The sequence below is a fragment of the Enhydra lutris genome, unplaced genomic scaffold (genome assembly GCF_002288905.1).
Source record: "Enhydra lutris kenyoni isolate GAN:26980312 unplaced genomic scaffold, ASM228890v2 scaffoldscaffold45, whole genome shotgun sequence".
In the NCBI taxonomy this organism is placed as follows: domain Eukaryota; kingdom Metazoa; phylum Chordata; class Mammalia; order Carnivora; family Mustelidae; genus Enhydra; species Enhydra lutris.
In genome coordinates, this window is record NW_019154129.1 from 974,003 (window position 1) to 999,235 (window position 25,233).

General features: G+C 41.4%; 1 protein-coding gene across 3 annotated transcripts; it reads left to right on the forward strand.

The window, feature by feature from the left end:
* Positions 1-744: 744 nt before the first annotated feature.
* LOC111156120 (glycerophosphodiester phosphodiesterase 1) lies at positions 745-21,627 on the forward strand. 3 transcript variants are annotated; one of them, XM_022516752.1, is made up of 6 exons: positions 745-1,153; positions 10,429-10,604; positions 13,270-13,375; positions 16,611-16,703; positions 19,025-19,236; positions 20,937-21,627. In XM_022516752.1, exons 1-6 carry the CDS (start codon positions 893-895, stop codon positions 21,082-21,084), a joined length of 996 nt encoding a protein of 331 aa, XP_022372460.1. In that variant the 5' UTR covers positions 745-892; the 3' UTR covers positions 21,085-21,627. The 3 variants fall into 3 exon arrangements, with proteins under 3 accessions (XP_022372460.1, XP_022372461.1, XP_022372462.1); XM_022516754.1 differs by having other exon boundaries at positions 758-1,153; positions 10,433-10,604; positions 20,937-21,574; XM_022516753.1 differs by lacking the exon at positions 16,611-16,703 and having other exon boundaries at positions 20,937-21,574.
* The last annotated feature ends 3,606 nt before the right edge of the window (positions 21,628-25,233 follow it).

The following is a 25,233-nucleotide window of genomic DNA, read 5'->3' on the forward strand; positions in this document are numbered from 1 at the left end:
CTTAGTAGGAGGAAAAGTAAGGTTAGGAGGAGGAGTGCAAGGGCCACTGGCTTAAAACTGGGATGGCTTGATGTCAGTCTTGACTGTCATTATTTGCTCAATTCACTTCACTGCTCCTGGCCTCAGTTTCCTCATCCATAAAATGAGGGAATTATTAAAGTCCCTTCCAGCTTTAAAATTTGATTGTGCCTCTTCTACTGAATTCAGTCTCCTGAGATAAAACCCATTGAGACTGTTGTGAGAATAAATGAGATAATGCATGAACATTTGCTAGCACAGATCCTAGAACATGGTAAGCGCTCCAGAGATGTGAGCTGTACTCCCTAAGCACTATTACTTCCTCCCACGAGAATGTAAACCCCAGGAGAGCAGAGACCCGGTTGGTCCTGTGCACTCCTGTATCCTGAGCGCCTGGATTGCTGTTGGCACATGTTGAATTGAATACATAAAGCAATCTAAACGTCCTGCCCGTGCAAGATTCCCTGGGCAGTTTTCTCAAGGGCAAAATGAGGAGTCACTAAGATCCCTTCCAGCCATACAACCATGCAACCGCTCTTGTATTTCACCTCCTTCTGGAGTCTGAAAGCCTAGGTTGAAGTCCGGACCCCAGAATAATCCAAAGCTATCTTGGAACGTGAGCCTAGGGCCTGAGTCCTCCTCCGTTGCCATGGCAGCGGCTCCGCCCCCCGAGCTCTGCAGATCCCCCGCCCTGATTGGCTGGACGTCCGGCTCCCTCTCCGGATGCGGCTGCCGCCGCCATTGTGCGGCGCTGGTCTCCTAAGAGGGTTCTCTCTGCGGCGAGTGTCTTGGGCTTTCGCCCTCGCTTCTCGCTCTCTTGTCCGGGGAGCCCGGCGGGTCCGGGACTCCCGTCCGTGCCGGTGCGGGCGCCGGCATGTGGCTGTGGGAGGAACAGGGGGGCCTCCTGGGCCCGTTCTCCTTCCTGCTGCTGCTGCTGCTGCTGGTAACGCGTAGTCCCTTCAATGCCTGCCTCTTCACCGGCAGCCTCTACCTCTTGCTGCGCCTCTTCAGCTTTGAGCCTGTGCCCTCCCGCAGGGCCCTGCAGGTGCTCAAGCCCCGGGACCGCGTTTCCGCCATTGCCCACCGCGGCGGCAGTCACGACGCGCCCGAGAACACGCTGGCGGCCATTCGGCAGGTGAGTCCACTACGCCTCGCGCCCCTCGGTACCCCCTGGGAGGCTGGACTTCTGCTAGACCTTCCGAAGGTTCTCCAGTATTCTCATGATAGCCTTCCCAGTTCCCCATTCATCCAGAAGAAATATATCCAAGTGGCCCTCGATTCCTCTTAAGTCAGAAATCTCCCAACTTATTCAGAGAACGCAGCAAAGACCTACATATTTGCTATATGCCAGGCACTGAGGATACAGTAATAAACAAGACAGAAAGAGTCCCTGCTTTCACAGAGCATGCATTGGAATGTGGGAAATCGGCCTTACACAAGTAAACACATAAATGAGATACTTTAAGAGACAAAAAGTTTGATGAAGAAATAGAGTAACAGGGTAAAGAATGACTGGGAGGGCTTATGCTATTTTAGATAGAGTAGTGAGAGAAATCCCCTCGCAAGACATGACTTGAACTGCAACTGGAATTATGAAAGGGAGCCAGCCTTGGATCTGGGAGAAAGGTGTTCCAGGAAAAGAGAACAGCAAGTGCAAAAGTCCTGAGGTGGAAATGATCTTGGAAAGTTCAGGTAACAGAATAGATACTATGTAGTCTGACTTCAAGGAACCGAACAAAGGTTGGCAAATGAGGTAGGAAGTGTGGCCAGCCAGGTTTAAGTACAGTCTCGGTCAGTAGTTGACTTTATTGTAAACGGATCACATTCACAGAAGCTGTCTTTGCTTGTCCTCCAAATTATCCAGGTCATCTCGTTATCACCTTTTGCTCCAAACACACAGTTGGTGCCAGACAACCCTGGCAGCTGGACTCCTGATCAGTTTTTGCCTCTCTTTTTAACAAGACTGTCCTAAGACTCTTGATCCCTCCAAACTCCTAGCAGTCTCCTGACTTCATAATAATGATAGTTTGCATAGTATGAGAGATTTTCAGTTGTATAGACATTTTTGCATCTGTGGAAATACATCTGACCCTCACATTTCTTTCAGACATTATTTTAACATCAAATGGGTAGGAAAACTGACTCAAATACACAGCAACAACTAGAATTCAGGGTTCCAAGCCCTAGAGTTCTTTGTTGGAGATTAGACTGTGTTCCAGGATATAAAAACTTGGACTCACTGTCTAGCTACAAACAGACAGTATTACATAATGAGCAAGTTACTTAAGCTCTGTGTCCCAGTCAGTCCCGAGTTGAGAGGGTGTGGAAGGAAGGCACCCTAGGGCACCTGTCTTCACTCCAGCCCCACCCAGACCTCAGGTTTCCTATCTGTAAAATTGGAATGATACTGGTATCTACCTAATAGGTTGTGATTCAATGAGGTAATCCACAGAAAGTGCTTGACCCATGGTAAGACCTCTACAAATGTAAGCTCTTTAGGCCAATAATCTAAAGATGGCTTCATTTTTTTTTTTGAAGATTTTATTTATTTATTTGACAGAGATCACAAGTAGGCAGAGAGGCAGGCAGAGAGAGAGAGGAGGAAGCGGCTCCCTGCTGAGTAGAGAACCCAACGTGGGGCTCGATCCCAGGACCCTGAGACCATGACCCGAGCCGAAGGCAGAGGCTTTAACCCACTGAGCCACCCAGGCGCCCCAGATGGCTTCATTTTTTAAAATCATCTCAGGATAAAGGTTAAAAAAAAAAATTTAAGTCTGAAGAAGGGAAGGAGTCAGGAAGGCAGCTGTTAATTTGTAGAGGACAGCTGACTGTTTATAAACCAAGTTAGACATCTCTTTTCTTTCTTTAAAAAAATTTATTTATTTATTTATTTATTTGAGAGAGAGAGTGAGCGCACACAACCCAGGAGAGGGGTAGAGGGAGAGGGAGCGAGACAAGCAGACTCCCAGCTGAGAGCGGAGCCCAGTGTAGGGCTCTGTCCCAGTACCTACCCCGAGATCATGACTTGAGCTGAAGTCAGACACTTAACTGACTAAACCACCCAGGCACCCCCAAATTAGACTTCTCTTGCATGCTTCTTTCCCCTTGCTTCTTTGTGGTGTTTTTGTTTTTGCTTTAAGTTTATTTCTTTTCTTAGTAATCTCTACACCCATCATGGGACTTGAATTCACAACCCTGAGATCAACAGTTGCATGCTCTACTTACTGGACCAGCCAGGTGCCCCAATATCTTTATATATTTTTAAAATTTTTTTTAAAATTTTATTTATTTGACAGAGACAGCAAGAGAGGGAACACAAGCAGGGGGAGTGGGAGAGGGAGAAGCAGGCTTCCTGCCAAGAAGGGAGCCCAGTGTGGGGCTCCATCCCAGAACCCTGGGATCATGACCTGAGCTGAAGGCAGACGCTTAACGACTGAGCCACGCAGTCACCCCTATACTTATTTTTAAGTAGAAAGCTAGAAAAGCTGCCCTGTCTCCCTTCCATCACAATAAACCAAGAGGAGGGGTGCCTGGCTGGCTCAGTTGGAAGACATGGAACTATTTTTCTCAGGGTTGTGAGTTGAAGTCCCACGATGTGTGTAGAGATTACCTGAAAGTAAAATCTCAGTAAATAAATAAGTAGAAATATAAAGATATTGGAGAATGTATTTTACATTCTAACTTAAATTCAGATAGGTGAAGTAACGTAGCTATACAGGAGAATTGTTATGAAAAGAAAGATAATTATAGAGAAAAAAGTACATGGTTGTCATTGACTTCCATTTCAACTTACATTTATGTAAGTTGCCTTAAAGTGTAACTCAGTATTAACTGAACACAGACGGCATTCCTGAGTATTTATAAATGATATGGTGGTTTGGCCAGGAACACGATTAACTGACTGAATCATGTTAAATAAGGAAGTATGTATGTGAAATACACATACACATATAGTGTTTCATATCCTGTTGTGCAAGGGAATTAAAGTTAATTTCCATTTAGATATGTTTAGGTTGTACGTGTCTTTAATATATGTAATAATAATAAACATTGTGCCAAGTTCCTGGCTTAAGAGGAAATGAAATATGATAATTGTGCTTGTTCCAATATAAGGTCACTCTGGATGAACTTTTTAGCTGTAACAGAATTTAGCTGCTGAACACAGACTGCAGAAGACAAGGTCGCATCATCCTCCCTCTTGACTTCAAAAGGAATATGTAGTTTATTTCCATCAAAGTATGTTTTGTTGTCCTCTTCTTGCTCCCTTTGTGTATTTGCAATTCATAATTCGTATTCTTAAACATTTTACTATGTAAATAATCAGGAAGGACTTTCTGAGAATGGTAGAATTTCTGATGGATTATAAAGTAGATACAGAAGGAAAAACACGAGAGAGGTGAAATGGATGGATTCCAAGAACAGATACATGCCAGTGACAGAGGAATTAAATTATACCCACAGTCCATTCTCCACCCAGGAGCCACAGTGCAGCTTTAAAAGTATAAATCGGGTTATATACTGCCCTTATTTAAAATTCTCCAATGGCTAGGGCACCTGGGTGGCTCCCTGGGTTAAAGCCTCTGCCTCTAGCTCAGGTCATGATCCCAGGGTCCTGGGATCGAGCCCCGCATCAGGCTCTCTGCTCTGCAGGGAGCCTGTTTCCTTCCTCTCTCTCTGCCTGCCTCTCTGCCTATTTGTGATCTCTGTCCAAAAAAAAAAAAAACTAATAAGTAAATAAATAAATAAAATTCTCTAGTGGTTCTCTGTTAGAATTAAATAAAATCCAAACACATTCTATCTTATACCCTTCTCAAAGCCTCTGCTCCTGTTCCAACCACCCTGGGTGCTTGTTAGGATGCTTTTGGCTTCATGTAATAGAAACTCAAACTTCTAATATCTCAAATGATATGGGACGCCTAGTAAGTGTCTGCTTTTGGCTCAGGTCATGATCCCAGTGTCCTCGGATTAAGCCCTGCAGCAGGCTTCCTGCTCGGTGAGGAGCTTCCTTCTTCTCCTCTTCTGCTACTACTCCTGCTTGTTTGTCTCTCTCAAATAAATAAAATCTTAAACACAAACACACACAAATATCTCAAATAGTAAGGGAACTTAATATCTGACATAAAAAAGAATGCAAGAATATAGGGGAGAGGTGACTTCCAGGGTGGTTTTTTAGGTTTTTGTTCTGTTTTGTTAGTTTTTAGATTTTATTTATTTATTTGACAGAGAGAGAGAGAGAGAGCACAAGCAGGGGGAGCCCAGCAGGCGGAGGGAGAAACACACTCCGCTGAGCAGGGAGCCCAATGCAGAGCTCTATCCTAGGACCTTGGGATCATGACCTGAGCCGAAGACAGACACTTACCCAACTGGGTCATCCAGGTGTCCCCAGGATGGTTTGATTTATAGCTGTTCAGTTTATGATCATGGAGGACTCAGGTTCTGTTGCTCTATCTGCTCTGCCACCTGCATCATATTTACTAGCCCTCATTGTAGTTTCCCGGTGACCACTGCAACCCCGGGCATCACATTCTTACACATTGCCATCTAGTTTCTATCCATCTTCCATATTCCTTTCCCAGAAGTCTCCATCATATACATATAGAGGGATTGAAAATCGGTCACTCACTCTGAACACAAGAAGAAGCTGAACAATGTGGCAAGAACAGGTCTCTACCAGCAGAGAAAAAGAAGGGGAATAGATTTGGGTAGACAGTCAACTTTGTTGACACATGGCTCCGTCCTACATTGTAGTCTTTGTTTGATACTTGCTCTTTCTTCTGCTTGGGAAATTATTCCCCTGGATCTTCATATGGTTAGCTCCCTTTGATCATTAAGGTCTCGGCTCACATGACATATTCTCAGAGAGGACTTCCTTGATTGCCTTGTCTAGTGACCCCCACTGCCTTTAACCTTCACATTACCCTTTATTTTCTTTTTCAAAACATTGACCACTATCATAATTTACATGTAACATGTTTGTGATCTGTTTCTCCCTACTGAAATACAAGATCCATAATCCTTTTCTTTCTTGTTCACCACTCTCCTCACTCCTTAGAATAGTGCCTGATCTGGTAGGCACTCAGTATTTGTTGGAAGGATTGTACAGTACTAATAGCCAGTAAACACACGAGAAAAGATACTCAACATTATCAGTCATCAGGGAAATGGACATCAAACCCACAATGAAATTCCCATTAGGGTGGCTATAAACAAAAGGACAATAACAGGTACTGATGAGGATGTGGAGAAATTGGAACTTTCCTACACTGCTGGTGAGAAAAACAACCTGGCAGTTCCTTAAAAGGTTAAACACAGAGTTACCATTTGATCCAGCAGTAACACTCCTAGATAGATAGATAGATAGGTAGATCTAAAAGAATTGAAAGCATACATCATGCAAAAACTTATACAGAAATGTTCATAGCATATTAGTAACCAAAAATGGAAACAACAGAAATATCCAGCAACTGATGAATGGTTAAGTAAAATGTGCTGTATCCATATGGTGGAATAGTATGCAGCAAGAAAAAGGAAAGAAGTCCTGATACGTGTTGCGATGTGAATGAACCTTAGAAACATGCTAAGGGCAGGGGGGAAGCCTGGCACGGAAGATTGCATATTATATAATTGTATTAAATAAAATATCCAGAATGAGCAAATCCACAGAGATAGCAGTAGATTAGTAGTTGACTGGGGACTCACTGCTAACGGACACAGGATATCTTTTTGAGGTGTTGAAAATGTTCTAAAATTGATTGTGGTGGTAGTTGCACAGCTTAGTGAATTTAATTTTTAAAAACCAGTGAATTGTACACTTTAAACAGGAATTACATGGCATGTAAATAGTCTCAAAGCTAAAAAGAAGAAGAAAGATGTGATTCTGAACTTCATCAGATTGAAAAAAATCTCTACCAAAAACGCTGTGCCATTCTGTGTTCTAATAGTGGAGTCTATGGTTTTCTTCATTGTCAGTAAACACTAAGTTCTTTCTGTGTGAAGTTATAGTATAAGGTTGGATATTTAAAAGATACTTTTCAGTGAAACATTTAAAAAGCCATATAAATATAATGAATTTGTGAAAGCAAATACTTTTTAAATCAATTTTATCCAAGTATAATTTCCATCTATAAAAGGCAGACATTTTCAGTGTTTGATGAGTTTTGATAAATATATATACCTGGGTAACTACCACCTTAATCCATTTCCATCACCCCAGAAGGTTTCATTGTGTTCTTTGGAGTTAACCCCCATTACACCTCTGCGCCAAGGCAAGCATTGATACTACACTGTGCTAGTCTATTACTAAACTATTAGTATAGTTTTTAAATAAATTTTTTCATTTTAAATAAAATTTTAATAAAATTGCACTATTTTTTTAAACCAGTTTACGTGAAATTTGTATGTTTAGAAGAAAAATACTATTATAAGGAATTTCTCTAAATGAAAAGATGAGTGTGAACTGTATACTAATATGTGAATTTAAAACAGATCTTGCCTCTGAAAGGAAGCAATAAAAGTATTGGTAAAGACAGTTGAATGCAGTCATTAGAAGATCTGGTCTGAGAAACTCTAATATGGTGGCTCTTTTATAAAGCTTTTGCTTGGGACCTTAATAAACTACTCAGACAAATAAATGAACTCACTAGTTCTAATAATCTTGCTAAAATTCAGTGTCTTACCACTGTTATTTTTTGTGTTGTTACCAAATAGAGATGGCCCTAATGAATACAAATATAATTGAACTAATTATAGTGCTGGCCTCAGGGAATAAGAAAAATATTTTTGTTACAGTGAGAAAGATGCATTGTGCATACTGAAAATGTGATCTTGTTTTATGTCTTAAATGATACAACCCATATTAATTTACCAGTACGTTATCCTGTCTTTAACTTAGAAAAGATACCTTTTAAGCTTATACAAAGATACACCTTACAACCAGTGTAAAGATGTGAGCACTACTGTAACGACTTTTTCACTGAAATGGATTGTTTTTTGTTTTTTGTGTTTTTTTTTTTAATCATAATAGCTTATGCTGAGTGCCAACTTTGAGCCAGGCACCAAGCTTGGTAATTTACATGGATTATTTCGAAATCCTATGTCTCTTAAGATCATTAGAGACATATCATCTTTTTTTTTTTTTTTTTTTTTTTAAAGATTTTCTTTAGAGAATGGGGCATCTGGGTGGCTCAGTCTTTGAGCATCTGCCTTTGGCTCAAGTCATGATCGCAGGGTCCTGAAATCAAACCCCACATCGGGCTCCCTGCTCAGCAGGGAGTCTGCTTCTCCCTCTTCCACTCCCCCTGCTTATATTCCCTCTCTTGATGTCTCTTTGTCAAATAAATAAATAAAATCTTTTTAAAAATGTGTATTTTATTTAGCAGGAGCATGTGTGTGCACGCACAAATAAGGGGGAAGGGCAGAGGGAGAGGGAGAGAGAGAATCTCAAGCAGACCCCACTCTGAGGGCAGAGCCTGACACAGAGCTTGGTTCCATGGTCATGACCTGAGCTGGAATCAGGAGTCGGTGAGAGTCGGTCCCTTAACCAGCTGAGCCACCTAGACGGCCCGAGAAGTATCATCTTAAAAATGATGAAACTGAGCCTAGAGTTTTAGAGGAAATATTGGTCATCCTATGAAAATCAAACTTTGAAGCTTAGAAGAAAATGGAGTTGTATTGTATCTTTATAAGGAAAGGATTTAAAAAGAAGGAATAATCTATGCCCATAAAGGACATGATTGATAAATTCGACTGTATTAAAATTGAAAATGTGTTTTAAAGAACTCAGTAAATGACAATGGCTAGCAATTATTGAATCGCTGCTGTGCACTAGTACAGAACTGTATGTTGTTTCTCAGTACTTGAGTACTTAAGTTTGTACCAAATATATAAAGACTTTCAAGAGAATGACACAGGAATGATGCACACCAACTTTAAGATGGAGAGGAATGGGGAGAAATTTCCCTTTATCTGTAGTGTCAATAGTAAACATATAGTGCTTAAGAGTGCAGCCTCTAGGGGCTCCGGGGTGGCTCAGAGGTTTAAACCCTCTGACTTCAGCTCAGGTCACGATCCCAGGGTCCTGGGATCAAGCCCCGCATGGCATTGGGCTCTCTGCTCAGCAGGGAGCCTGCTTCCCACCCCTGACCCTCCCCCCGCCTACGTCTCTGCCTCCTTGTGATCTCTGTCAAATAAATAAATAAAATCTTTAAAAAAAAAAAAAAAAGTGCAGCCTCAACCGCATCATAGTTTGTATAACTAAAAGTAAATTTCTTATTTTCTGTTTCCTCATCTGAAAATGAGAATCTTAATATTACCCAAGGGTGGTGAGAATGAAATGAGTTAATATATTTAAAGCATTTAGAATAGTGCCTGACTATATAGAAAAGGCTCAATAAATACTAACTAGTATTACGTTTTAGGACAGCAAGAGATTGAAGCAACTGTGGCAAAATGTTAACATCTGTTAAGTCTTTCTTACTATATACCGCTTTGTGTGTTTGCATAATTAAAAATTTTTGTAATTTAAAATCTTCATCCTAATGAGCATTTCATGTCTTCATTGTGACAAAGAAGCCAAGAAAGCAAATGCTGGGTAGTATATCTCAGAGGAACATGCTCAAGTTCTCTCTTTGGATAAATTCCAATATACCTTATCGTGTTTACCAGCTTGTTGGCCAACAGCCAGGGCTGCTTACATAAACAAAATGTAGTTCCCCCTAGAAGCAGGCTTGGTGTTCCTGATACAGAGGGTGGAGTTAAACCAACAAGAACCTGACCCCTTCTTGTTTATGCCAGAGTAGTGCGCGACACGCAGCTAATCAGCAAACACAGGGGCGTCATCAGAGGTGCTGAACCAAATAGAGTGTAGGGAAACAGTGAAATTTATCGAAATATTTGTCACTGTAAGCCATTAATGGCCCACAGAGTTAAAGCAACCAGAGAAAACTGAAGTTCCAGAAATCTCCCCATTTACTACTGTGAGAATGGGAAGAGTAGGTAATTTATTTTTTTTTAGATATTTTATTTATTAGAGAGTGAGAGAGAGATCATGAGCAGGAGGGAAGAGTAGAGGGAGAAGCAGACTACCCACTGAGCAGGGATCCCAGTGCAGAAAGGATCCCAGGACTCTGGGGTCATGACCTGAGCTGAAGGCAGATGCTTAACCGACTAAGTCACCCAGGCACCCAAGAGTGGGGAATTTAAAGTGTGTGAGGAATCCCTAAGTGTGCAAGTTGAAGTAGGGTTATCAGGGGAAAGTAGAAACCAGGTGGATTGCTATTTGGTACCAGAAGGAGGAGAAATCGGTAAGAGATGCTATCTACCTAGCTAGCACTATTGGTCATCTTGAACATGTAGATTGTAAAATGGTATCTTTGGCCACTTGCCATTAATATTGTTGATGTTTTTGTTAAGGCAGCTAAGAATGGAGCAACAGGTGTGGAATTGGACATTGAGTTTACTTCTGACGGGATTCCTGTCTTAATGCACGATAACACAGTCGACAGGACAACTGATGGTACTGGTCGACTGTGTGATTTGACATTTGAACAAATTAGGAAACTTAATCCCGCAGCAAATCACAGGTTAAGGTAAGTGGTTCATTGTCACTTAAACATACCTTTCAGCTTCTGTTGGCGATCACAGAAAGACTCTGGCACCTTCTAAAGACACTGGCACCTTCTGTTCCAGAAGAATTGTTTTGTTGTGTTTTGTTTTGAACTATATACAGGTTTCCCAAGTAATGGGCAGGGTGCCAGCAGTAACAGAAATATGGCATGGATAGTTTTCATCTTTTCCCACTGTGGCCAGATTTGGCCTGGGAATTATTCTCAAGACAATACACTGTCTAGTCACTAACATTAGTAACATTAGACAATTACTTTATACAGTCATAGAAATTTTATATATGAGATTTACAGATATATGTATATCTCAGAATTAGTCCTATAAGCTATTCCACAAGAAAAGGGTTCTGTGATCAACTAAGATCAAGCACTATACGGTAGATGTTCCCTTTAGGGATAAATTGTCCACATCAGCCAATTATTACCTTTAATTTAATGTTTCTCAAACATGTATGACTACAGACCATGTATGACGACACCATTCCCACCATAAACGGCTATAAACACATTGGAATGAGTATACTGAGTAATATACTTTGGACTGTGGTTATCTAAATCCCTCTCTTCTTTGTAATACTGAAAATGGGTACTCACTGTTACCCATGTTGTATCAGTTCTCTGGGCAATGATCAATCTTCTTTGAGTATTAAGTATTCGACCTAGTGATTATGTTATAGTCTTCCCGGAAAGATATTCAGACTGTATTTTCCTAGGATCTGAAAAGCCAACTGGAGGAAGTTGTAATCTAGAAAGAATAATGGTAACACTTGAAAGTTCGGAGGGCAGGCTGCTGGAATTGCTCTTTGCAGTCATCACATACTTCATTGTTCTGCTATCTGCGAGAGAAAGGCTGGTTTTAATATTACAGTGACAGTGAGGCTAAGAGGTCAGCTTCAAAGTCAGAAATTAAAGCAAAAAATACTCAGGGTCATCATCACCCATAAAATACTTTAAGAGGGCATGGTATTGCTTTGTTTTAGTTTTTTTTTTTTTTTTTTTTTTTTTTAAGATTTTATTTTTATTTATTTGTCAGAGAGAGAGAGAGGGAGAGAGAGCGAGCACAGGCAGACAGAATGGCAGGCAGAGGCAGAGGGAGAAGCAGGCTCCCTGCTGAGCAAGGAGCCCGATGTGGGACTCGATCCCAGGACGCTGGGATCATGACCTGAGCCGAAGGCAGCTGCTTAACCAACTGAGCCACCCAGGCGTCCCTGCTTTGTTTTAGTTTTTAAAGATTTTATTTATTTGACAGAGAGAGACATAGTGAGAGAGGGAACACAAGCAGGAAAAGTGGGAAAGGCGGGCTTCCTGCTGAGCAGGGAGCCCAGTGCAGGGCTTAATTCCAGGATCCTGGGCCAAAGACAGATGCTTAATGACCAAGCCACCCAGACACCTCAAGAAGGCATTATATTATGACTAGATCATCCAGGCAGAAAATCAATAATGAAACTATCTTTGAACAACACATTAGATCAGATGAATCTTACACTCCAGTGTTTTAAAGAAAGGAGTATGTAAAAAATTTTAAACCCATAAAACTCTAGATGCTAGAGAAGGAAATTAAATGAGAAATCTCCTCTGGGTAACTGTTACCCATTACTATGTTATACCACATCAGTCTACATAGGTTTTTCATTTGTTTTTTTGCTACTTCTAATCTGTATTGAAAAATAGACATGAAGAACTAATTAAACACCTCTCTCATGTCAAAAAAGAAAAAATGCAATATTGGTGTCAGTATACCATCTTAAGTCTTTAACATAGCCAGTCTTTGTCCTCCAGTTGGAACTCATTGCATTTTCTTTGTTTGAATATCAGGTGAAGTCATTGGCTTGTGTTTATGGACCATGTTTTAGGAAAATTAGGTATTTTCTCTAGAATTATCCTCAATGTGGTAAGATGCTCATCCTGAGTTGGGGGGAGGGGCATGGAAACTAAGACTGGCCAAGGGAATAGCAAAGTCATGTCTCATCTCTCACTCCCAAGGAGCAGGCATTGAATAGAATGGCTGGCAGAATTGCCTGTACTATTTAAATTATCTTTTTTTTTTTTTTAAACCAAGATACTACACTTGAAATTATATTGTTGAATAAGCATAAGTTAAATCATGTAGAATGAAATTTCATTATGTGAGAAAATCTGATTTCTTATATATCTAAGGCACATAACTTTTTCCTTTTCTTTATCAGAAAATTATGTGTAGACATTTATTTCAAACAGTTGCACTTAAATGCACAAAAATACGGTGAACAGATTTATGTATTTCTAGGAATTTCTCCTGCATAAGGTTCTGTTAGGGCAATTACGGTCTTAAATTTCAGTCTCAAGTACTCCAAAAGTGGCATTATACTCTGGCCTTTGGTGAGTAGAGGTCCTATTATATTCTAAATCTACTGATTTCCTAAAAATTAAGTAAGTTTTGTTGTTGTTGTGTTCTTTGGTCAAGGATATCTGTCGTCTGTTTCGAGGACATAAAGTAAATTATCCCTAGACTCCAGTATGGTTAAAGAAAGGAAGTTAGGGAAAACACTCTTTCCTGTTGGTTGGAAGACATTTGTCAAACATCTATTTCACTAAACTTTTATCTTTTTCTTTTTCCTGCAATATACTATTCCTTTTCCCTCTCTTATAGGAATGATTTCCCTGATGAAAAGATCCCTACCCTGAGAGAAGCTGTTGCAGAGTGCCTAAACCATAACCTCACAATCTTCTTTGATGTCAAGGGCCATGCAAATATGGTACAGTTTATACCACAGACTTCACTTTTTTTTTTTTTTAAGATTTTATTTATTTATTTGACATACAGAGATCATAAGTAGGCAGAGAGGCAGGCAGAGAGAGAGAGAGAGAGAGAGGAGGAAGCAAGCTCCCTGTGGAGCAGAGAGCCCGATGTGAAACTCGATCCCAGGACCCTGGGATCACGACCTGAGCCAAAGGCAGAGGCTTTAACCCGCTGAGCCACCCAGGTGCCCCCAGACTTCACTTTCTTGAAAAGACATCTTATTTAATTGAGAGTCATTTCGAAAATCAACCATAGATTTTGCTACTTATCCTTCTTAAATTATTTTTACAAATTATATTTGCTTATTAGAAGTTTACAAAAATCCGTATCTTTAAGCAAATAGTAAATTATGGAACTCTTAACCTTTGATGGAACCTTTGAACAACTCCTAATATTCTACAACTAATACAAAATTGAGTTGGGTTTTTCTTTCTTGCATAAATGGCATTTACAAAAGACAGTAAATAAACCATAAAGAGGCACTTTGACTAACCTCAGGAAGAATTCAGGAGTTAGACGTACGACCAGTTGCATCCGGCTGATAAGTTAATGGTTTTAGATGGACAACTGTGGACTGAATTTAAAGAGAACTCCCATACATAAAGTTTCTGATAGCTAATAGGACATTTATCTTTTATGTAGAGTTATCCTTCCTGTATGATTTCTATCCCTTATGTATAGTTTTGTTATTCTGTGATTTGAGTAGTTAAACTTTTAGGGTAAAATCACTATAATTTTTTCAAATACATAAGACATTCCTAAAGAAAATTTTGCTTAAATTTTAGAACATATACTTTTATTCATAAAAACATATTACTGCAGTGGAAATCAATGGGCAAATATGGTTTAGATTACATTTGTTCACTTATAACCAGCTTTTCAAGTACAAATACTTTTTTTCTTCATTTGGACAACTTATATTTTCCCCCTTGCAAGGTATAATCAGTAGTGGCCATCTACTGGTGGGGAATTCTGATCTCAATTTTTTTTTTTTATTCATCCCAGGATAAAGTTGAAACTAGTTGTTAAAACCTGAAATAAGAGCCTAAGTATATATTCTAGCTTTAGCACAGGGAACTCTCATTTTTGAAGAAAGGAGAATGGTGCTCTGGCTCATTAATTATTCTGGTACATTGTGGTATTTTTTTTTTTTAAGATTTTATTTATTTATTTATTTGAGAGAGAGGGAACACAACCAGGGGGAGCGAGAGAGGGAGATGCAGGCTTCCTGCCGAGCAGGGAGCCCAATGTAGGACTTGATCCCAGAACCCTGGGATCATGACCTGAGCCAAGGCAGACGCTTAACAACTGAGCCACCCAGGCACCCTCACTGTGGTATTCTGATATACAGTTATATACATTTAGGTTTTCCAGTCAGTCTACACCAGAATCACCACGAATACCTATTAAAAATATGAATCCCTGGACCATATCATGTAGAGAAGAAATTCTAAAAATATCTAGGGTAGTTGGTCAAAGGTCCTACATTTCACCCACGGTGTACTTCATGCTTATTGTCTTAGAATAAAGGGGGAAAAAGAAGAAAGACTATTTGAACTTTCTGGTTGGGTGTTCACAGGTGGTGTGGGCCACATTAGAACATAGTGATCTGATTCACCACAATGGTTAGTGTAAAGGACAAAGTGATGCAAATTGGAGTTAGTAGAGCACAGGAGCCAAGGGCATGGGCTTTGGAGTCCAACAGATTGTGATTAAATTCCGTCACTTGCTACAGTGTAACCTTAACCTTGATATACTTCCATTTCCTCACGGGGCAGCTGTTGGGGGTGGCAGGGATGGGAATAATTTTAAAAATGACCACAGGTGTTGTTATAAGAATTAAATAAATAATGTGGGTGAGGAGTCAGGTACAAGGCATATGTTAGTTCAGACAGCAAGAATACAACTTTGGCTCTGTAGCTCATACTCTCACATTAGTGAAGGGGGAACAGGACATGAGTAATTTCTGTATTTTTCTTTTTTGGAATGGATTTTGTTGCTTACATTTGGTTATAAGTATGTGTGACTTTTCCAAAATTTAGTGATATTTCAAGAATTGTGATATAGTGACATTACATTCCACCTAATGCCTACTCACCTACCTCTGTTGTTAGCTGCTATTGATTTTCTTTCTTTTTTTTTTTAAATAAAGATCTTATTTATTGGGGGCGCCTGGGTGGCTCAGTGGTTTAAGGCCTCTGCTTTCGGCTCAGGTCATGATCCCAGGGTTCTGGGATCGAGCCCCACATCGGGCTCTCTGCTCAGCGGGGAGCCTGCTTCCTCCTCTCTCTCTCTCTCTGCCTGCTTCTCTGCCTACTTGTGATCTCTGTCTGTCAAATAAATAAATAAAATCTTAAAAAAAAAAAGATCTTATTTATTTGACAGAGAGAGAGAGATCACAAGTAGGCAGAGCAGCAGGCGAGGGTGGGGGAAGCAGACTCCCTGCTGAGCAGAGAACACAATGTGGGGCTCTATCCCAGGACCCTGAGATCATGACCTGAGCCGAAGGCAGAGGCTTAACCCACTGAGCCACCCAGGTGCCCCAACTGCTATTGATTTTCAACGGCCAAATCTGTTAATTTACTAGAGGTTACAGAATGTCAGTATTTAGCTCAGTAATTTCTTCTTCATTCATTTAACTGGACTACTACAAAAAGAAACTTCTGTTCACCTTGAAGCTCTTCCCAGTTCCTCCCTTATCCCATTGTTTCTTCCTCTGTGTTGGTGATGAATGCCATTTCCTCTTAGTCCTCTGGACCAAGAACATCTGCCCGTAGTAGTTCCCAGGCTGGTTGGCTCATGCTTCTGCCAGGAAAGGCAGAGGATGATACGGTTTTGGGTATAAAAGGACTTTTCCTAGTGGCTAAACTGGGTTATAAGAAAAAGGTTTAAAATTTTGCTTCCAGCCTCAACTGGCCTGCTGCCTGCCATACTTTCCAAAAAAAGTCTGACAAAAGGGATGAGCCTCTCAACAAAACAGTAAAGCAACAGTACTCCTACTCCCTACCCCCCGTCTACTGTAGATGTGAATTTAAGAAGGATCCCAATGGATAATGGAATCTACCAGCACTCCTGTCCATGTCCCCATATATTAGTAAACTTCTGATTTATTCAGTAGGGTTGTACTTAGTATGTAATAGTTATTGGCTGGGACTATTACATTTAAATACATGAATCTCTATGCTTTACAGGCTACTGATGCTCTAAAGAAAATTTATAAGGAGTTTCCTCAACTATACAATAATAGTATCGTCTGCTCTTTCTTGCCAGAAGTTATCTATAAGGTAAAATTCAGGATTTGTGTTGTACATAATACTGTGTTAGTTGATGGTGATAACAGAAATGGGCCAAGTAACCATAAGATAGACGGCTGTTAAATGGAACTGAATTTCAGTTAAGAAATTCCTCTTTTGAAGTAAGTCAAGCAGAGAAAGACAATTATCATATGGTTTCACTCATATTGGAACATAAAGCAGTAGCACGGAGGATCATAGGGGAAGGGAGGGAAATCTGAAGGGGGAGAAATCAGAGAGGGAGACGATCCAGAAGAGACTGTGGATCCTGGAAAATAAACAGGGTTTCAGGGGGGAGGGGTTGGGGGGAGGGGTAACAGGGTGATGGGTACTAAGGAGGGCAGGTGTTGTGATGAACACTGGGTGTTATACAGAACTAATGAATTGTTGAACACTACATCAAAAACTAATGATGTACTATACAGTGGCTAACTGAACATAATAATAATAGAAAAAGAAATTCCTCTTTTAACAAGAGAAATTCAGAAAGGAGAATGAACTCATACCCCATTTTAAAATACCATGATTCCTCTTTAAGCTCCTTTTATATTGTTTACAGGCTCATTCAGATTACTTTAGTAAACATTCTCAGAACAAAGAATTATGTAGCTCTTCATCTCAGTAACATAAGTAACCTTTTAAAAAAATAACTCTTGCTGATGGAGAATTTAAAATATGCACAGAAGTTGACAGTAGTAAAATGAGCCCCCTTTTAACTCTGATCTAGCTTGTTTCATCCATACCCCATTCATCTACCCTAGTGTTACTTTGAAGTAAATTCCAGACATCATTTCATCCATAAAAATTGCATTAAGTATCTTTGAAAAGTGATTCCCTTTTTTTTTAAACTACAGCCACAATACAGTCATTATCCCATCTAAAACCATTACTAACTCCTTAAGATTATGAAATTTATCTAGTCAGCACTAGATAAATTTTTATTTGTCTCAGAAATGTAAGTGGGCTTTTTTTATAATGTCAATTTGAATCAGGACCCAGATAAAGACTACATACTATAATTTAAAATCTTAGAACCTGTAAGTTCTTTTTCCCCACCTTGTGATGTATTTATTGAAGAAACCAGGTTGTTTTGTAGAGTTTACCCAAGTCCAAATTTTGCTTCCCCTATCATGATACAGTTGAACACATTCTTCTCCTGTATATATTTCCTGTAAATTGGTAGTGAGAGCAAAAGGCTTGATTAGTGGAGGTTCAGTTATTCTTGGCAAGATAATCTCATAGGTGAGGGTATTTTTTCATCAGGAGGCACGTAACATCTGATTAACTCTTTTGTTGTGTTGTTTGCAGCTGCTATTGATGTCAGTGGCCAGCTCTCAATTTACTAGGGGTTGCAAAATCTTAATATTTTAATGCTATCATTTCTTCATATATTAGAATACTTCTGTAAAAAGAAACTCATTCAGGGGTGCCTGGCTGGTTGTGAGTTCAAGCCCTACACTGGGTTTGGAGCCTACTTAAAAATGAAGAAAGAAACTGTCATTCATTTTAGTTATGCCTTTGGAAATAAATGCTAATCGTGTCCTTCACTTACCAGTTTCCAAAATAATCTGTTGGTTCTGTAGCATTTTTCAACAGTGACCAACAGAATATGCGTTGAAAATTTTACAGTAAGGGTGGAACCTATCCACATATAAACGGTCATTAAGATGAACAGGGTCATGGGGCTTTTAGACATTTGGATCTGTGTTTCCCAATCTTACTTGACCACAAAGGCCTTCAAAATGTTTGCTACATTGTCCAGAGGAGCACAGAGCGAAACATCCACATCTTCCTATTTCTCGTTGACCTTCCCCAACCCCTATCCCTACTTCTCGTCTATCTCTGCTGTCCTCACTTCCTTCTTACACCACTCCCTTACCCCCAGGCCCCGCCCAAGCCTTTCTCAGCCATTTTTCTCTGAAAAGGATCAAAAGCTAACCAGCCCATCTGGAAATGATCATGGTTCCACCCTCACTGAGTTCTAATTACTTATCTCTAGCCAAAGTTTAAATTGATAACCAATTGAGAGTTTGTTACTCTAACATGAAGATTTCACTGTGAGATTATAGTTTACTCATTTTAAAGGTAAGGATTTCATGAAGGAAGTGTTCTTATTTATACTGTATGTTAAATGCTTTACATCCATTACATTATTTACTCAAAGGATTTAGGTCTATTTAGTAGACACGGGGGCCAGGGGGCCATTATGGCCAACTTCAGCAGAATGAGTAACATTGGCTAAATCTAAAGAAGAATGAGAGGTATTAGACTTAAGATACGATATGTATTTAATTTCCAAAATTCCTTTTCAGATGAGACAAACAGATCAGAATGTAGTAACGGCTTTAACTCATAGACCTTGGAGCCTTAGCCATACAGGAGATGGGAAACCACGCTATGATGCTCTCTGGAAACAGTCCATGTTTGCGGTAATGGACATTTTGCTCGACTGGAGCATGCACAATATCCTGTGGTACCTGTGTGGAATTTCGGCTTTCCTCATACAAAAGGATTTTGTATCCCCGTAAGTTGGAAGGTTTTTTTTAGCCTTCTCCTGATACATTTCCTGAAATGCTCTTCTTGGAAAGGAAGGATTAACAGTGGACAGCCTGGACTGGATTTCACCCACAAAGCCCACCGGGCCTTTATTAAGGTGGAATGCCATTAGCTTCTTAGGTGGGAAGAGTTCAGGCATATTGCCCTATTTCCAAAATAAGTGGACCAATTATTCTTAGCGCACTTTAAAGAAAAAGTAAACCTAAAAAAGGAAAGAAAAAAGAAACCTGCTAAATTGTGACAGAAGAGAGATTACATATCCTTGTGATTGGCTCCCTTTGAAAACCAACATAGAATCCAGGGCAGAGCCACAGTGAAGACATCCTGTGAGTGCCTACCTGATCCCTCCCACCTTTCTTCCTGCTCTGCTCTGCATTATAGACTTTGCTCCATTGCTTCCAAGAAAACTTTCTATTCCTCACCTGCTAGCCAACTCTGACCTCTATCGTGGCAGTTTTATGGCCATGTATTTTAGCTGATTAGAGTTGTTAGCTTCATATTATTTCAGGCATGCGTGCATTCAAGTCAGTCAATATTTGGTGTATGCCCACAATATTGCAAAGCATTATATTAAGAAGCTGAAGATGCTATGGTAAGGAAAACCATGGTCTGCCCTCATGAAATTTATAGTCAAGTAGAAGGGACAGTTGCTGATCAAAAATCCAATAAATATAAAATTACAACTAAGGTAAATGCTATGTAGAGAGAAGAGTGTACATATACTGTGTAATTTCACCTAATCAGGGGAGTTAGAGAAAACATCCCCTAGGAGGTGACAACTAAGCTAAGATCAGAAGTGTGAGTAGGAATAGGGTGGGAGGGTGGAGTTCCAAATCAGAGGCGAAACACATACAAAAGTGTTAAGGCAGGGGGGCGTCTCGTCTGGGTGGCTCAGTGGGTTAAAGCCTCTGCCTCGGCTCAGGTCATGATCCCAGGGTTCTGAGACCGAGCCCTGCATCCAGCTCTCTGCTCAGCGAGGAGCCTGCTTCCCTTCCTCTCTCTGCCTCTGTCTGCCTGCCTCTCTGCCTACTTGTGATCTCTGCCTGTCCAATAAATAAACAAAATCTTTAAAAAAAAAAAAAAGATTTTGTTTATTTATTGGACAGACAGAGATCACAAGTAGGCAGAGAGGCAGGCAGAGACAGAGGAGGAAGCAGGCTCCCTGCTGAGCAGAGCCGGATGCGGGACTCCATCCAAGGAGCCTGGGATCATGACCTGAGTCAAAGGCAGAGGCTTTAACCCACTGAGCCACCCAGGCGCCCCAATAAATAAAATCTTAAAAAAAAAAAAAAGTGTTAAGGCAGGAAGGAACCTAGTTCTTTCAAGGAATTGAAAGAAAATCCATGGTCTTTCACAGAGAAAGGAAAGGGGAAGTACAGTGTAAGATGAGGCCAAGTACGGCCTCTAAAAGACTGTGTGTGTGTGTCTGTGTGTCTGTGGTGGAGGGTGTCTTTAGCAAGTCACTGAAGTGTTGTAAATTAGAACAATGTGGCGGAGGTTCTGGTGCTGGGTTTTGGAACACTCCTTCTGATTGCACACAGAGGCCCAGTTAAGAGGCTCTTTGGGGGCATTATTCGTACTCAGTGAATACCATACTTAGTGACCATTATAGATTTCTGGAACAACTGGTCCTTATTCTAACACGATGGGTTTTTCCTCTTTCTCCAGGGACTACTTGAAGAAGTGGTCAGCCAAAGGCATTCAGGTTGTTGCTTGGACTGTTAATACCTTTGATGAAAAAAGTTACTACGAATCCCATCTTGGTTCCAGCTATATCACTGACAGCATGTTGGAAGACTGTGCATCTCAGTTCTAGAATTTTCCCCCAGGGAGGAAACGTGGAGACAGAAACTGCCTGCTGGCCTCATGCAGGGATATCAAAATACCCTTTGTGCTAGCCCCAGCCTGGGGGATCAGGTGGCTCACACAAGCAATAGTCGGTATTTGCATTTTTACCTGAACCAGAGCAAAACCTGGTTTTGCTTTCCTTGCTCCATGGAATGCCTAAGTTCGACACTATTGCTCTTGAATATCTGGGTCTGCAAAAAGGCACAACAGCTCCTGCCCCAGCCTTGCTGAGGCATACACCGAGACCCAGAGAAGATAAGCACAGTTTGAGTTGTGCAATATGGGGATGCAGATGCAAATGCATGGGAAATGCATGATCACTCAAAGTTGACATTTTAAAACTTGACACACTTATGTAAGTTACTTATTTAAAATATTTGTATTCAGCTACATTATCAATGTACTATAGACATCAAACTTGTGACCATACTAATAAAATCATTAAAAGGAGCACTAAGGGAAAACTGTGTACCAAGCATCATGTCCTGAGACATAAGGAATTTAGGGAGGCTGCTCCCTGCAATCCAGGGACCAGTGGCAACAGCCCCCTGTGAGCCAAAGGAAATGGTAGGTAAGTCTTGATACCAGTGCAAGGATTGTTTATGGTATCCTGAAATAACTACAAACCACTAGGGGCAGGGTTATGCTCGTTGGGGCAACTCCAGGGCAGATGACAGTGGAACTATAAGGAACATCCAAGAACACCTAGGCTTATCCTCCTTTTAGAAATAAGAAAACCAAAACCTGTGGAAGGAAAAGGTCTTCAGAAATGACACACCTGGTGACATAGCACAGGCTGACCTCATAAAACTGAAATCTGTTTGCCAGGAACTTCAGTGTTTTAACATACATCATCCCGAATCCCAGAAAACCTTACAGAGGTATTATTCCCTTTTTATGAATGAGGAAACCAAGGCATTGAAAACTTAAAGTCACTTACCCAAGTTCTCAGAGTCCTTGGTGCAAAGGAGATTCAAATCCAAGCCAGTTTAACTCCAGGGCCCTTGCTCTTAACCATTTGCCCTGTCTGCCTTTATAATGTAGAGCCCTTAATTCCGAGCTCTGTGCTCTTTTCCACATAAGCTTCCTGGGGTCTCACTGTGAACTTAAGTAGCAATATCTAAAATGAAATTGAGTCAGGGCATCTGGGTGGCTCAGTTGGTTAAGCACCTGACTCTTAATTTCAGCCCAGGTTATAATCTCAGGGTGGGGAGGTGGAGCCCCGCATCAGGCTCCGTGCTGGACATGTAGCCTGCTTAAGATTCTCTCTCTCCCTCTGCCCCACCTGCTCGCACATGCATTCTCTCTCTTTAAAAAAAAAAAAGAAAGAAAATGGAATTTGAGTCTTCAGAAAGTTGGGAAGCCATCTGTCTCCTATAGCTGACCCTGCTCCCACCTTTCAGCCCCATCTACACCCTGGCCCACAGGCTCTCAACTTGGGCATGACGTCCCTCCTAAGCCCCAGTGGGTCACCAGCCTCCCACTTGAAGCCACCGGACCACCAGTCCACATGGCTTGATGGCAGACATGCAGGCTGAGTTTCGCTACAGTTGGCATTGGCAAGGGCATGATGGATGGGGCTTGGGACATTTGCCATCAACATTTACAAAGAAGTTTTCTTGAATCTAAAAATTAACAACAGGACAAAGATTTATTCAATGAACAGAACAAATACCTAAGCTGTGCGTACTTCCATACCACACCACGACTAGAACAGCAAGAGGAGGAGGGGAGCCCAAAGACCAAACGATTCTGCAGACTGAACCCCACGTTGGCAAGTGCACTGCACAGCAGACAAAGGATTCTCACCAGGGCAGTACAGAGTTAACACCCCTTCTGTTGTGGGAAGACCCCCTGAGAGCCAGGAGTTCTGTTGCTTGACCTTTGTCCCAAATCCATTTTGCCCTTGACCCAGGCCCAGTGAAGGATTGAGTTCCAGTGCTAAGATGTTGGGTCCTTGAAGAATGGAGAATTTGGATGAAGAAAGAAGGTGTTAGTACTTCTATTAGGCACTTGGAAGGCTTAATATAGGGATTAAAAATGGGATTTGAGATCAGGGAAAACTAAATCCGATTTTACAGTCAGCAATTTAATAGCTCTATGACCTTGGACAAGTTCCTTACTTGAGCTGTAAAATAGGGGCAGTATTTTTTTTTTTTTTTAAGAGTTTTCTTTATTTTTGAGAGACAGCACGAGGGGAGGGGAGGGACAGAGGGAAAAGCAAAAGCAGACTCCCTGCTGACTCGGGGCTCAATCCAGGAACCTGGGATCGTGACCTGAGCCGAAGGCAGACGCTTAAATTGAGCCACCCAGGCACCCAAAATAGGGGCAGTATTGGTACTGCCCTAGGGGTGGCTAATTAAATGACAAAGTGCATGTAAAAGGCATGTAAAATGTTATTAACATTTATGGACTCCCTGACATATACTAGACACTTTCAAATGCTTTCCATGTGTTTGCAACAACACTGTGAGGTTATACCATCATAATCCCACTCTATTTTTTAAAAAAAGACTTATTTGAGAGTGTGGGGGAGGGAGGGCATTGCACAGAGGGAGAGAGAGAATCTCCAGCCTTCTCTGTGCTGAGCACAGAGCCCGACACAGTGCTCAGTCTCACCACCCTACGATCATGACTTGAGCGGAAACCAAGAGTCCAATGCTTAACAGACTGTACCACCCAGGTGCCCCACAATCCCACTTTATAGTGAAGGACACCAAAGCACAGGGAAGTTAAATAACTTGCCTAAAGTCACACACCAGTAACAGCATAAGGATTTGGTCCAGGTGATGTAATTCCAGAGCTCATACCCTAAACCCCTGCCTATCCTTGTATCCAGCCCATAGCAAGGACTCACTAATGAGAAAAAACTTGATCATTCCCAACACCTATTATGGTGCCTGTCACATGGTAGATGCTCAATAAATGTTTGTTGAAGGACTGAATTATGGGATAGCCAACTAGAAACTTATCAAGAAAACTAGAGGTACAGACCTAGTTCAAGTGGGAGTTATAGATAAATGATTCAGGATTCAGCAGCATCAAGGGGTCATCCCAAGAAACTCAATACAGATGAAAATTGTCCCCTCTGCCATGGGACCATGACCTGAGCCAAAGGCAGACGCTTAACCAACTAAGCCACCCAGGCATCCCAAAGAAGACATTTTTTTTTTTTAAAGATTTTATTTATTTGGCAGAGAGAGACACCGCGAGAGAGGGAACACAAGCAGGGCGAGTGGGAGAAGGAGAAGCAGGCTTGCCTTAGAGCAGGGAGCCTGATGTGGGGCTCGATCCCAGAACCCTGGGATCAGAACCTGAGCCAAAGGCAGATGCTTAATGACTGAGCCACCCAGGTGCCCCAAGAAGACAGGACAGAGTCTTAAGCAGACTCCGTGCTGAGCACAGAACCCAGCACAGAGCTCAACCTCACGACCTCCAGATCATGACCTGAGCTAAAACCAAGAGGTGAACACCCAACCAACAGAGCCACCCAGGCGCCCCTCCCTAACGCAATATTCTAAGCTCCCTATTTGCAAGTTCAGGTGGCTTTTATGGTCAGGCATTTTGGGAAGAAGTACAGCACTCCCCCCTCATCCCTGGGTGGATGCCTTAAGTCCTGGATGGTACCGAACCTTATACATACTATGAGTTTTCCCAGCACACACACCTATGGTAAAGTTTACCTTAGAAATCAGACCCAGTAAGACAATAACAGTAACAATATACTGCAAAACAAGTTAGATGAATGTAATCTCTCTCCAAACATTGTCCCGTACTCACCCTTCTTCTTATGATTGAAGGAGATAAAATGCCTGTGTGAGGAGATGAAGCGAGGTGAGGGACGTAGGTGCTGTGACATAGCCTTAGGCTACTACTGACCTCCTGACGACTGGGCAGAAGGAGAATCATCTGCTTCCTGGCTGCAGACCATGGGTCTGTGGAGGCCGAGAAAAATCAAGGCCATCCCACCTCAGGTTTAGCCTTAGCATAGGTACAGCCATCTTAGCTCCGGCAGCCATCTCAGACCCCTGTGCCCAAGGGCTGAACTTTCCCCCACCCTGCTTTAGTAAGCCCCACCCTGCTTTGGTCCCAGGAATCCCCACCCTGCTTTAGTAAC

Coding starts and splice junctions, on each gene's coding strand:
- LOC111156120 (XM_022516752.1), top strand. CDS start 893: ATGTGGCTGTGGGAGGAACAGGGGGGCCTCCTGGGCCCGTTCTCCTTC. Junction 1,154..10,428: donor CGCTGGCGGCCATTCGGCAG/GTGAGTCCACTA, acceptor GTTTTTGTTAAG/GCAGCTAAGAATGGAGCAAC. Junction 10,605..13,269: donor GCAGCAAATCACAGGTTAAG/GTAAGTGGTTCA, acceptor CCTCTCTTATAG/GAATGATTTCCCTGATGAAA.